The sequence below is a fragment of the Cottoperca gobio genome, unplaced genomic scaffold (assembly GCF_900634415.1).
Source record: "Cottoperca gobio unplaced genomic scaffold, fCotGob3.1 fCotGob3_531arrow_ctg1, whole genome shotgun sequence".
In the NCBI taxonomy this organism is placed as follows: Eukaryota; Metazoa; Chordata; class Actinopteri; order Perciformes; family Bovichtidae; genus Cottoperca; species Cottoperca gobio.
In genome coordinates, this window is record NW_021167054.1 from 38483 (window position 1) to 51388 (window position 12906).

Here is a 12906-nt window from a genome sequence, read left to right on the forward strand (position 1 = left end):
CACTAAATATGGAACAAGCAACGCTTATATAACTTAATAGTGCAAAACGAAAAAACATCAATGGTATATTAAATAAAATGTAAATAAAAAATGGAATGCCTAACCCTTCTGAGGTAAATATCAACATAACTTTTTCCACAGGCTAATAATACATTTGTAAACAAAATAACAATGAATAAATCAACCATTCAGGCCTTTTTACTGCTCAGTTTGCGACACACTGATCTAATCTGATGTGCCCAAGCCAGATACCTGGCATCTTTTCTTGGATACTAGTTCATTAATGTCGGGGTTCAGGCTTTGAGCTGAGGCAACCTTCATTATCGAACGAAGGTGTTCATCAGTCAGACGTATCCTGTGACACGTTTTCTTCATCTTCATTGAGGAGAAAGGTTGCTCACATAGATAAGTGCTGCCGAACATGGAGAGCAATTGAGCAGCTTGGGTGCGGAGCTGAGGCATTGTGTCAGGGATGAGTTGTGGAAACTGTGCGGCGCCAACAGCATCATACTTTGACTTCAGCGTGTCATCTGAGAAGTAAATAAACTCCTGATTGTATTGTGTCACATTTAATGATTATCACATGCACTCGTCCACCTCAATCTAAATGTATTATTTACAACATGTATTTCTGCACAAATGTATAATGAGCACTATATTAGTTATGAATGAAGCACTGTAGGTTCTCTTCAAAGAGTTTCAGGTCCACCTCCATCTCGCCACAACAAGACGGCCCACCAAGGGGCATCACCACGCCAACATGGACCAATGAGGGACGACGACACCCTTCAGTAGAGAATACAGCAAAATGTTTCTGATGTTTTTGTACCAACAGACAGCTAACTGGCTCTTTATTGATTCGGACTGTGGACTTGGTGTGTGAAAGTGTCCTCGGCTGAGGGTATTTTTTGACATGCTGTCATCATCACTTTAAATAAATAAGTATCTTGATCAACTAGAAGTTTACTGGATTCAATTGAAAGACTATCTCAGCGCCCTTTGGGCTCAAAACCCAACAATGCTAACTCCTCTTTCAGTCTGTCACGCGCCTCTCATCTGCATTATTCATTATTATTATTGATTGGCTGAGTAGCGTCACGTGGGATGGCTTAACTCGCATGTAATTGGTCTGTGAGTTTCATGGACATGCATATAATTCTGATCACAAGTATAAGAATATAACATCATACATAGTAATGCGTATGGTACTTTAATCAAGGTATAAAAGTACACAAATATACATACATAGTAAAGTGTACGTCACATGGATCAAGATATAAAAGTACAGCAACATACATGGTGATGTGTTCAGTACATAAATCAAAGTATAAAAGTGCAGTGTGCATCTAAGACTGAGCAAGTGACACTAAGATGATAAATTCATGTTTCCACAATAGCGTTAACCCCTTTCCACACAAAAAGGAGCACGAGACGTGAATGCCACTATTTCAGCCACTGATTCACACAATAAAGCTGCTGATGAAACGCAGGAGGAGTTGCCAACAGGGAGGGACTTTGAAAGTGAAAGTAACAAGTCGGACTGACAGACGCCATTTTCTCGTCGACAGAGCCGCAGCAGCAGAACAGGGTGAGTGTTAACAGCAGCTCTGCTGGGGTTTTACACATTCATTCTTTAGTGTGTCCTGCTGTGTGTCTCTAACAAGCAGAGTCCTGGAGTCCAATGTGATGAAATGTTTGTGAGCATCATCGCTACATGTCACACAGCAGCACAGTCCAGATGGAGAGCAGCCTCACAACCCGTCACCCTCCGGATCAATGCTTGTTCTTTCTCCAACCAGTCAACACTAAACTTCTTCTTCTTGCTTTTTACCTTCTAAAAGTTCAAATTAACTTTGTGTCCGTTTCGGGGCGGAACTCCCGGAAGTAGTTTCAAAATAAAAGCCGATATGATGAGACAGTTCTGAGTGAGTTGAGCTTTATTTAATATTTATAGTACCTAACATTTCTTCAGAAAACGTCCCGCCTCTCAGTTACATCAGTTTTTATATCACTTCCGGTCTTTGACGTCTGACGTCATCACGTCACATCATACGGGGTATTCGAACGACTCTGCCAGGGGGGCGCGCTCATATTATGCATTCACAATATCCCAATTATCCCTGATATGATGAGACAGTTCTGAGTGAGTTGAGCTTTATTTAATATATATAGTACCTAACATTTCTTCACATTATCTATGTAAATACGTGTTTCAGTTATTACACAAGATAATACATTTATTAGTTAATTATATCACAATATAAACAACACAAGCACAAACTACTTTATCATTTAGTAGAAATACATTTATTTTCAGTTATTTCTCCGTTTACTTTGATCACGGATACAATTCAATCCAGAGAGTCGGAGAGTCTGTCTGTCAGCAAGGAACACTTTTTACATTTACACTTTTATTTCTGCTCATTTCCGTTCAGTCACGTGAGGCTGATGATTCCTGAGCTTCTGCTTTGATAGGAGTTATATATTCTCTACTTTACCTGAAGCATTTAGCCTCATCAATCATCTCCAGCGTTCAAAAGACACCACCATCATCATCTGGTTATTAAATAATGGATCCACAATCAGAATATCAATAAGTACTTTTACTGAAGTACTGCACTTGAGTAAATGTCCTTTATACTTGTACTGCACTACATCTCAGAGGGAAACATTGTTCTGCTCTCAGTTCTTCCTGTCAGTTAAACATGTATCTCCAGATGATGTTTGTGATGAACTGAAGGATGAAGTTTCCTTTAGGAGAAGATTCTTCTGCTTCAGATAAATAATACTTTATACTGTGTGTGTGTGTGTGTGTGTGTGTGTGTGTGTGTGTGTGTGTGTGTGTGTGTGTGTGTGTGTGTGTGTGTGTACAGTAACTCTCAGACTGGAGAAGATGAATGATTTAACAGATGAGGAGGAGGACGGCTCAGTGTCTGCAGTCCCCAGCTGTCTGTCTCTGAAGAGTGACAGGTCTATGTACATACCTCCACTCTTCAGTAATGAACCTGGACCCTCAGACACAAAGTAAGAGTCTGTTTCTTCTGTAAACTGACCTGAAGAGGATTCAGTTTTTATGTTCTCTTATAATCTACTGTTGTATGATAACATAAGCCCAGTAGAGTACAGTAAAGAAACACAGTAGACAACTGGGACTAAACTGTTATCATGTTGGAGACATAGGTTGTACCAATCAGTGAACATCAGCCAGCACTATTGTGATGTGTTATAAAGAACGTGTTCATCTCCACAGAAAGAAGAGCAAAACTCCTGTTTCTGTGGAGGAGCAGCTGTCCAGCTGTGCTTTGTGTCAGGACGTCCTGAAGGATCCAGTCTCTACCAGCTGTGCACACAGTAAGACTGTACATCTGTCTGCTGCTGTCTTCATGTCTGAAAACAGGATTCTTCCTGCTTCATTTGTTTGTGCAGCACATTATGATCTGTTATATATATTTATTAATCTCACATGTGTCTTCTCTTTCAGCAGATAGAGGTCTGCAGGAGGTTTTAGATGAACATAGGATCAGTCTGAAGAGGAGATGTGAACGTGTGACTGAAGGAAGTGAAGAAACAGTGAGTAAAACCCTCCTCAACAGGATCTACACTGAGCTCTACATCACAGAGGGACTGAGTGAAGAGGTTAATACTCAACATGAGGTGAAGCAGCTTGAGACAGCTTCCAAGAAAAAGATCCTCCGTGACGCTCCAATCAAGTGCCACGACATCTTTAAAGCCTCACCTGACCAACAGGTACACATCAGAGTCGCTCTGACGGTCGGCGTCGCTGGCGTTGGAAAAACCTTCTCAGTGCAGAAGTTCACTCTGGACTGGGCAGAGGGTTTGGAAAACCAAGATGTCAGTCTGCTGATTCCGCTTTCCTTCAGGGAGCTGAACTTGATCAAAGCTGAGCAGTACAGTCTTCTCAGGCTGCTCCATGTTTTCCATCCAACCTTACAGAAGGTCACAGCAGAGACGCTCGCTGTCTGTAGCGTTTTGTTCATCTTTGACGGCCTGGATGAAAGCAGACCTTCACTGGATTTCCACAACAATGAGGTTGTGTCTGATGTCACACAGCAGTCATCAGTCAACGTGCTGTTGACAAACCTCATCAGCGGGAATCTGCTTCCCTCGGCTCTCGTCTGGATAACTTCCCGACCTGCAGCAACCAATCAGATCCCTCCTGCACTGTGTGGACAGGGTAACAGAAGTACGAGGCTTCACTGACGTCCAGAAGGAGGAGTACTTCAGGAGGAGATTCAGTGATGAAGAACGGTCCGGCAGAATCATCTCTCACATCAAGACATCCAGGAGCCTCCACATCATGTGTCTGATCCCCGTCTTCTGCTGGATCACTGCTACAGTTCTGGACCACATGTTGACTACAGACCAGAGAGGAGAGCTGCCCCAGACCCTCACTGACATGTACTCACACTTCCTGCTGGTTCAGACCAAGAGGAAGAAGCAGAAGTATGATGAGGGACATGAGACGAGTCCACGGGAGCTGACGAAGGCTGACGGGAAACTTCTTCTGAAGCTGGGGAGGCTGGCGTTTGAACATCTGGAGAAAGGAAACATCATGTTCTACCAAGAAGACCTGGAGCAGTGTGGTCTTGATGCCACGGAGGCCTTGGTGTACTCAGGAGTTTGTACAGAGATCTTCAAAAGAGAGAGTGTGATCTTCCAGAAAACAGTCTACTGCTTTGTTCATCTGAGCATTCAGGAGTTTCTGGCTGCAGTCTACCTGTTCCACTGTTACAGCAAGAGGAACACCAAGGTACTGAAGAACTTCCTGGGGAAACACTGGGAGAATGACTCATCCCTGGATGTCTTCCTGTCTGAAGCCATGAAGAAATCCCTCACAAGTAAGAATGGCCACCTGGACCTGTTTGTCCGCTTTCTCCACGGCCTCTCTCTGGAGTCCAACCAGAGACTCTTAGGAGGCCTGCTGGGTCAGACACACAACAGTCTACAAATGATCCGGAGAGCCATCAACACCCTGAAGAAGATGAGGAGTGAAGATACCTCTGCTGACAGAATGATCACCCTGAAGGAGATGAGGAGTGAAGATACCTCTGCTGACAGAAGCATCAACATCTTCCACTGTCTGACAGAGATGAAGGACCACTCAGTACATCAGGAGATCCAAGAGTTCCTGCAGTCAGAGAACAGATCACAGAAGGAACTCTCTGAGATCCAGTGCTCAGCTCTGGCTCACATGCTGCAGATGTCAGAGGAGGTTCTGGATGAGTTGGACCTGATGAAGTACAACACGTCACAGGAGGGACGACGGAGACTGATTCCAGCTGTGAGGAACTGCAGAAAGGCTGTGTAAGTCCAGATGTGATTAACTTTATAAATCAGAGTAGATTAGAAGTTTAGTTCTTCAAATATACACGAGAAAATTCATTTTATTGAATAAATATATCCACTTTTTACTTCATTATTTAGTTTCAGATGTTCTTGAGCTGTTTCAAACGCTGTGAGAGCAAAACAAGTGTTTTCAGCTTCTATCTGTGAAGTTCATGAACACATTTCTATTTATTTGTAATAATTGTTACACTTGACAGTTTCTTCCTCTCATTACATTCCTTTGGGGGATGGAGGCGACATGCAGACCTTGTCAAACTAAAGACTTTAGAGGTGCTCGAGGTTTCATCACATTTTACAGTTCTGAGTGAATGCAGAGAAGTTGTTGTTACATTCTAGCAGTTTCTTCATCATTACATCAGACACACAGGTAATACCTGAGTCTTTATATTAACATTTATTTCTGTACATCTCTGATACTTTCAATGATTTGTTTCCTTTCTGTTGCGTTTGTCAACAGTCAGTGACAGCAGAAGGTAGCTAGCAGAGACAGACCTAGGATCAGATCACACTGACACACTGTGGACATTATGGAAGCCTCAATGTAACTGCAGCACTACTCTCTCCCTTCATCTGCAACATTAAACACATATTACAAGTCTGCAGGTGATAAGTGATGAGAGTTATTGTTTCATGTCAAACACAGTGAGATCAGATGAACCACTGATGTCACAGCGGCTTGTCCTGCCTCGTGTTCTGAAGATGCCAGAGCAGAGACAGGGGAGTTCAGACGCAGTTACAACACACAAAGAATTCCTTACGCCGTTTATAATCCAACAACACTAAAGAACATCTAAATATAACTGGGAAACTGCAGATGTGTGTAAGAATCACTTTAGATTACCTGCTCATGAATCCATCGTGCTCTTTGCTGCCGTCCTCGCCCCGGATTCCATTTGTAACTTCTCCCCCTTTCATGTAGGCCTCAATCTTTCTAATAGAGGTTCAGTATCCTGTGGGCATCTCCCGAGTATCCTGGGGGGGGGACAATGCATATATTAAACTCAGTAAAGATATTAAAATGTCTAACAGCAAATGTTTTGTCATCAAATGCATGAAATAAATGAATGTTTCCTCTTTCATAATAACACATTTTGTAATATATGTGTCCTGACAGACTTTATGGATGTAACATCTCAGAGACTGATTGTGAAGTCGTGGCCTCAGCTCTGAAGTCCAACCCCTCCCACCTGAGAGAGCTGAGTATAACACCACTGAAGGATTAGGAGTGAAGCTGCTGTGTGCTGGACTGCAGAGTCCAAACTGTAGACTGGAGACGCTGAGGTCAGTTCACTGACTGTAGCTCGTGTAGTAAATATAATTGGCACAATTTGCAGAAGGTGAAGACGTTGTAATTATTATTATTGTCTTCTTTATTTTTCAAATGTCTGAATATTGTGGAGAATGACGTAAAGTAGAGAAAGTAAATGTTTGACGGGACAGTTGTTGAGCTTCCACAGACTCACATTGTGCTCCATGAGTCAGTGAAGAAGATGTCAGTACTGAGGTGTGTGAGAGATATGAAGGAGGTTGTTAAACATCTGATGACAGAGAGAAACAGGCTGCAGAGACTTTGAGCTTTGATTACCAACACATTTGTATCATTGCTGACAGTGACCTCTAAACTTCTTCAGCTCTGAACAGATTATTAAACCTTAATAATAATAATAATAATAATAATAATAAGCTTTATTTGTAGAGCACCTTTCATACAAGAACTACAGCCCAAAGTGCTTCACAGCAGAAACATCAAACTTAGTAGAAGATGAGACAGAGCATTTACAGCACAATAATCACAGTGTTGATGTAAATGAGTGTGAAGTCAATTAAAATAATATAAATAACAGAATTAAAATAGTATAAATAACACTGGAGATCATGCCTAGTATCTGTATCTGTGCCGTACTTAACGACCTCCTGAAACCACGTTCATCACCATTCTTGTAGATGTTTGAAAGGATCAGAGCCACATGTTGAAAGCATGAGATCCACAATGGGCCCCTGTGGCCCTTCAGCTGGTTTACTCCCTTTGCTACACATTCTTCAGAGTCTTCCCGTTTCATAAACAAACCCCACTTTGTTAAGTTTGATGAAATCTATCGGTTAAAGACAGTTTTTCTCCAACAATATTCTTTAATCTTTCACTTTTCCACTAATTGTGTAAAGAACATGAAACACATTTATCAGAGGAGCTTCCTCTTGTTCCCGTGGTAACACCGTCTGTCTGATCTCAGGCTTTTCAAAAATACACACCTTTACACATTCAATGTTCCACCTTGAACTAACTCAAGCAGCAACATTGTTTTCTAAAGTTACATCATGTTTTCTTTATTCAGATTGAGGGGCTACAGGTCTGTCAGAGATCAGCGGGGCTTCTCTGGTCTCAGCTCTGAAGTCCAACCCCCCCCTCCTGAGAGAGCTGGACCTGATGGACACCAAGCCTGCAGGATTCATCAGTGAAGCTGCTGTGTGACCTTCTGGAGAGTCCAGACTGCAGACTGGAGACTCTCAGGTCAGTTCACTGACTCTCTGGTACTACTGTAGATCCAACATGTTTAATAATTATTGAACATAATTTATGTTCATAAATAATTTACATCATAAAGTCGTAACTTTCCTTTTGTTCATATTTTGACTTTTCTTGCACTAAATTGAGTGTGCAGTCACAGAAGACGAGTGTTTGTTAAAGCAGCTGTAGCAAATGTCCACTGTTAGTTATTAAAGTACATTTATGTTCACGTGTGGTAAACGCTCACATCTGTATACAGAAGGTCATCTGAACTAATATTAGTGTACACTGATGAAGTTTACTTTCTCAAGCACAAAGAATTCTTTGTTTCCATTCATTTCAATGTGTTTCCACAGATAATAAAGTAGAAGCTGATGTTATGATGAGCACAATAACAGAATGACAGCGTCACTCCAATTCATGGATTAGGACGTAGTAATGTTGAGCCACACATTTAAACCTGAACACATCTGATTGGATTATAAATGGATTTGTATCCACATCATGTTTTCTTTATTCAGATTGATGGGCTGCAGTCTGTCAGAGATCAGCTGTGCTTCTCTGGTCTCAGCTCTGAAGTCCAACCCCCCCCTCCTGAGAGAGCTGGACCTGAGGGACACCAAGCTGCAGGATTCATCAGTGAAGCTGCTGCGTGACCTTCTGGAGAGTCCAGACTGCAGACTGGAGACTCTCAGGGTCAGTCAGGGTCCGACTCAGTCTCTGCTGGTTCAGCAGTATTGTACTAACAGGGGGGTTAATGTGTTACTCACGTTGGGGAATCCCCCAGTTCTACCTTCCACTTGTAGCCTAGCTTAGCAGAACTAATCAGTGATTTCACTCATTGCCTGCAGGTTCTCCTGTTCTTTCATCTCGTGTTTCTTTTCTTTCATTCTTCCACTAACAATAAAACACAAGCTGACAATGCAAAGCCAAGCAACATGTTACAAGTTGTAACTTTGGAACTTGTGATTTCACAGAAGAGTGAGACAGGTAGTGTGTTTGGTTCTTGGATCCAGACTAAAGACGAGTTACTTCCTGTAATGCAGGCTCAGAGCTGTCTGCAGTCAGTTGTAGTGTTTGCACAGAAGATATGATGCCATGTAAAGCGTTCCATCAGTCGGCTCGTGTCAGGACTCTGAAGCGGGCTGACTCTAACAACAAACTGTTATTTAAACCTGAGACATAACTTTTGGGATTGTGTTCCTACAGGATCAATGACGAGTTGATCACAGCTGAGTAACACACAACATGTGAGTATTGCAGCATATCCTCCATTCATCCAGATATTACATGAACATCTGATCTTAAAATGAGATGCCCTCATCGTACACAAACTACTTTCAATTGTGTTTCTGTTTGATATATAAAATATATATTCTATTTCTAAAATATTCCAGAATGTTGTCTGCTAATGTTTCTCAGCTTCATTCAAGTTTTCATTGAGTTCTTTCTCTTGTTGTCCTTCAGAGGACTCCATCAAACTGGATGTGTGAACAAACCTGCCCGAGGAAGACAGCAAGGTGAAAGAGGAGCAGCTGCACAGTGTGAAGTATATTTATGGAGCTTCACCACAGAATCAAATGTAGTTATTGGTAATTGTTTGCCTGGGACCGACCTGCAGGCTCAGCTTGTATTAGCTCAGATCAACTGGTCCTCCTGCTGGAGAGACGAGTGGAAGATGGAGCAGTTCATATCTAAAGATATATATATATATAATTAACTTGGGTTACTTAAATATATTTCTTAAAGCTTAAAGTGCATCAACCTGTTCACCTTTCATAAGTTCTCTTGCTGGAGTTCTGATATACACTTGTACTTGTTTAAACTTCATCAGACTTCTTGTTTCTGATACTCATCGTCGCATCTTAAACATTATTCTTATTATGGCCACACAGTAAATACATCACCTTCATCAATACAAGCATCTTCTGGCACATGTACAATAAGTGCGTTCACTCTTTAGTAAGTTAGTGAGATGACTGCACTGCATGGACTCCACCACAGAGGTGTATGCTGGAGTGTGCACACTTAGGTTCCCTCTAACAGACTCATTTAAATGTTCATCACTCTTGTTATAACTTTCTAACTTCATGGTGAACTCTGTAAAGAAGAAGAACGTAAGTGTTTCTCATTATAATGACATATTACTGAAGTTGATTTATTCCAGCTCTATTTCATATTTCTTATTGTTGTTATGCATTTATTTGTATTCTTCTTCTTGTTTCTCTGTTTATGTTGAGTACATGTCTCATCATGTGTGTATTTGAAGGTTTTTTATATTAGAATTGAGGGATTAAAAACATCATTCATGTTCTCCTCATTTATTTCTACTCTTTTACAGAAGATCTGTTCATTTCTGTGCTTTTAAATGTTTAAAGTTATACATGGGATAAGCACTTTATTACCAAAGAGGAGTTCCTCCTTTAACCTACAGGAGGCGCTGTTGCACTTCACTTTAAACATGTGTGATGAGTTTACAGCTGTCAGGAAATGTGGGACTTTTGGCCATCATGTTGTCATTGCCTATATTTAGAAACAATATATATAATTAGTTTGGTGATATAGTGTTGTATTCATTCCACACTGCTATTTCACACTTCTGGTTAAATGCTAAACTACATTTATTTGTCTTAGTACTTGTAATAAAGTGTAATCTTATGTTACGTTCCCTGTTAGTCTGGAGGAAAGGGAAGTAACAAGTAGAAATAAAATAACCCGGGTGAAGAAAGGAAAACGAGGCAACAGATTTAGTAAAGTAAAAACAAAGAGCATTTAATTCACATTGGAAAGTAAAGCGCCCCCACCAATACAGAAAGGCAAAACTCAAAACAACTGAAACAGAAAGCGACACCAGATATGGCAGAACAAAGCAACTCCACAAGTTGCTGTTCTGTTGCACAGCTCCTGAACAACTCCAACACGTAGAGGACCAACACCAGTCTCAGCACCAGCAGTGGTGGTTCTACACCATCATCACTGGGGGGGGGGGCCTGGCTGGGGCCAAGTGTTCTGTCACACATTCAACCCGGGACAACAGAGATGAAGCAGTGTTCAAGCCTTCAATATCTTTAGTGAAGTATAAATAATGGCGCACCACAGAAACAACACCATGATTGGTCTGTTCCTGACTGATGGACAGCGTCTCTCCAGTGATCAATCATGGCGTGCTGTTTGTATTCAGGTTCCCATGGTAACGAGTCAGACCGTTCACACTAGTGATGGAGGTCCGGCTTCTTTTCAAAGATTCGGCTCTTTTGGCTCCCAAATGTCTCTTCATGTCGTGTCACTCGGAGCCTTCTATTCTAGCCTAATTTAGCAATTATAAATGGTTTGTGTGTTCGTAAGCAATCTTTCATTCAGTGTTTTCATAAAGTCCTTATTTTTTATGTTTTGTGTTTGGTTACAAAACAAATCCACAGTTCCTATTGTTTAACATTTAATCAAACCTTTAATGAACAACTTAACACAGAACCACAGCAAAACAGATCAAATCAATAAAGGACAAAGTCTGAACATTATGACACTTTAGATAAAAGCGTCTATACAGTCTAAAGATTATTAGTATTATTATTATTATTTATTAATATAATAAAAGTCTTTAGTGCACTGCTTCTTTTTGGGTGTCCGCTCATTTCTTCACTTTCTCCCGACCTGTTGCATTTAAATCCCCCGTCTCTCTGTCGCTCTGTGTATCTGGCCTGTACCACTACACTCGCTGTCTTTGGAGCGTCTGCCCCCCCTTCCTTCTTTCACATAATGGTATGATCCTAGTCTGTCCTGACATGTGATTGACTGCATGGTGTGCCCATCAAATAAAGTCCCGCCCCTGCCTGGACCATCGCAAAATCAATACTTTTTGTATATTGTATAATCTTCGTTCGGAGGGGGGTCCACAGGTGGGCCCAGGCTCAGTGTTACAGGGGCACTGGCCCCTGTTGGCCCCCCCCCAGAACCGCCACTGGCAACCAGGCAGGAGAAGAGAGAGGGCGAGAGAGATTCCCCCTCTCCCAGCCTTTTGTGCAGGCACTGATTTCAGATTGCTGACACCTGAGGGAGCTGCACCTGGAGAGAGTTAAGCAGAGGGAGAGACACACCCACACACTACAGTACGTAACACCCCCTCCCATAAAACCAAACATGCGTTTGGTTTTGAGGGAGGGGGTGTTGCTTAGCCCAGAGGTGAGGTGGAGCTGTGTGCACCTGCATGGTAGTACAATCAGCATTAAAGGAACTTTAATGTAAGTTCTGCACTGAGCAGAGCCGCTACACACACATAGTGTTCTGTGCTGGTTGCATCGTCCATATATTAGTCATGTTAAGCAGGTCCATGTTACCTGGCCTTAGTCATGTTGACATGTCTTAGGAGTAGGGTGGACTTCACATCCTCTAGGGGGGTCCAGGGGAGGAAGTGAATTGTATGCATCTGGTGCACTTTGAGAGCAACATGAAGATCTAATAGAACTGTGTGGTCTTGGTAAGGGGAGGGGGCACAACTCTCAACACTAATATGAAACATATATCTGCCTCTCCTTCTGCATGAGCCTTTAAAATAAGTTGAAACAATGATTTATTAACTGATCGAACACTAAAGTAAACGTCATGACATCCAAACGTCATGTTCAAAATGCAAAACTGCTGCCATGTCTGGTGTAAGTGTGTTCACCGTCATGTGTGTTAAACAATGCATCATTCTCTGGAACTCAGGCTGTGTGTTTTCATGAATGATTTATTTAGCTCGTGCTGTGGCCTATCACAGGGATTTTAATCCAAAACATGTCTCATTTACTCCTGGACCTGCACTCACCTCCATCACACTGTTGGCTCCACCATCACTTGTTCTTTGCTGCTGCTTCCCTGTGGCAGAGCTGCACCTTTCCTTAGGACTCTTCTTATATCCATCTCATCAATGAACATTGGCAGATTATGATAGTTAGAATAGCTATTCAGCCTTTCCTGCTTACAATTGTTTTCCATAGTGAACAGACGTTAGCTGTTCTGTAGCTAGCCAGTTACTACTGACTACTGACAGTACA

The 12906-nt window shown here is 41.8% G+C and overlaps 1 protein-coding gene across 1 annotated transcript; it reads left to right on the plus strand.

The window, feature by feature from the left end:
* Positions 1 to 1315: 1315 nt before the first annotated feature.
* On the plus strand, positions 1316 to 6818 carry LOC115006161 (protein NLRC3-like). Its single transcript, XM_029428239.1, is given in 8 exon segments — positions 1316 to 1925; positions 2874 to 3024; positions 3251 to 3351; positions 3482 to 4176; positions 4178 to 5002; positions 5051 to 5325; positions 6482 to 6585; positions 6588 to 6818. Coding segments are annotated over 7 exon segments (2205 nt in total). The 5' UTR covers positions 1316 to 1925; positions 2874 to 2893; the 3' UTR covers positions 6662 to 6818.
* Positions 6819 to 12906: the final 6088 nt, after the last annotated feature.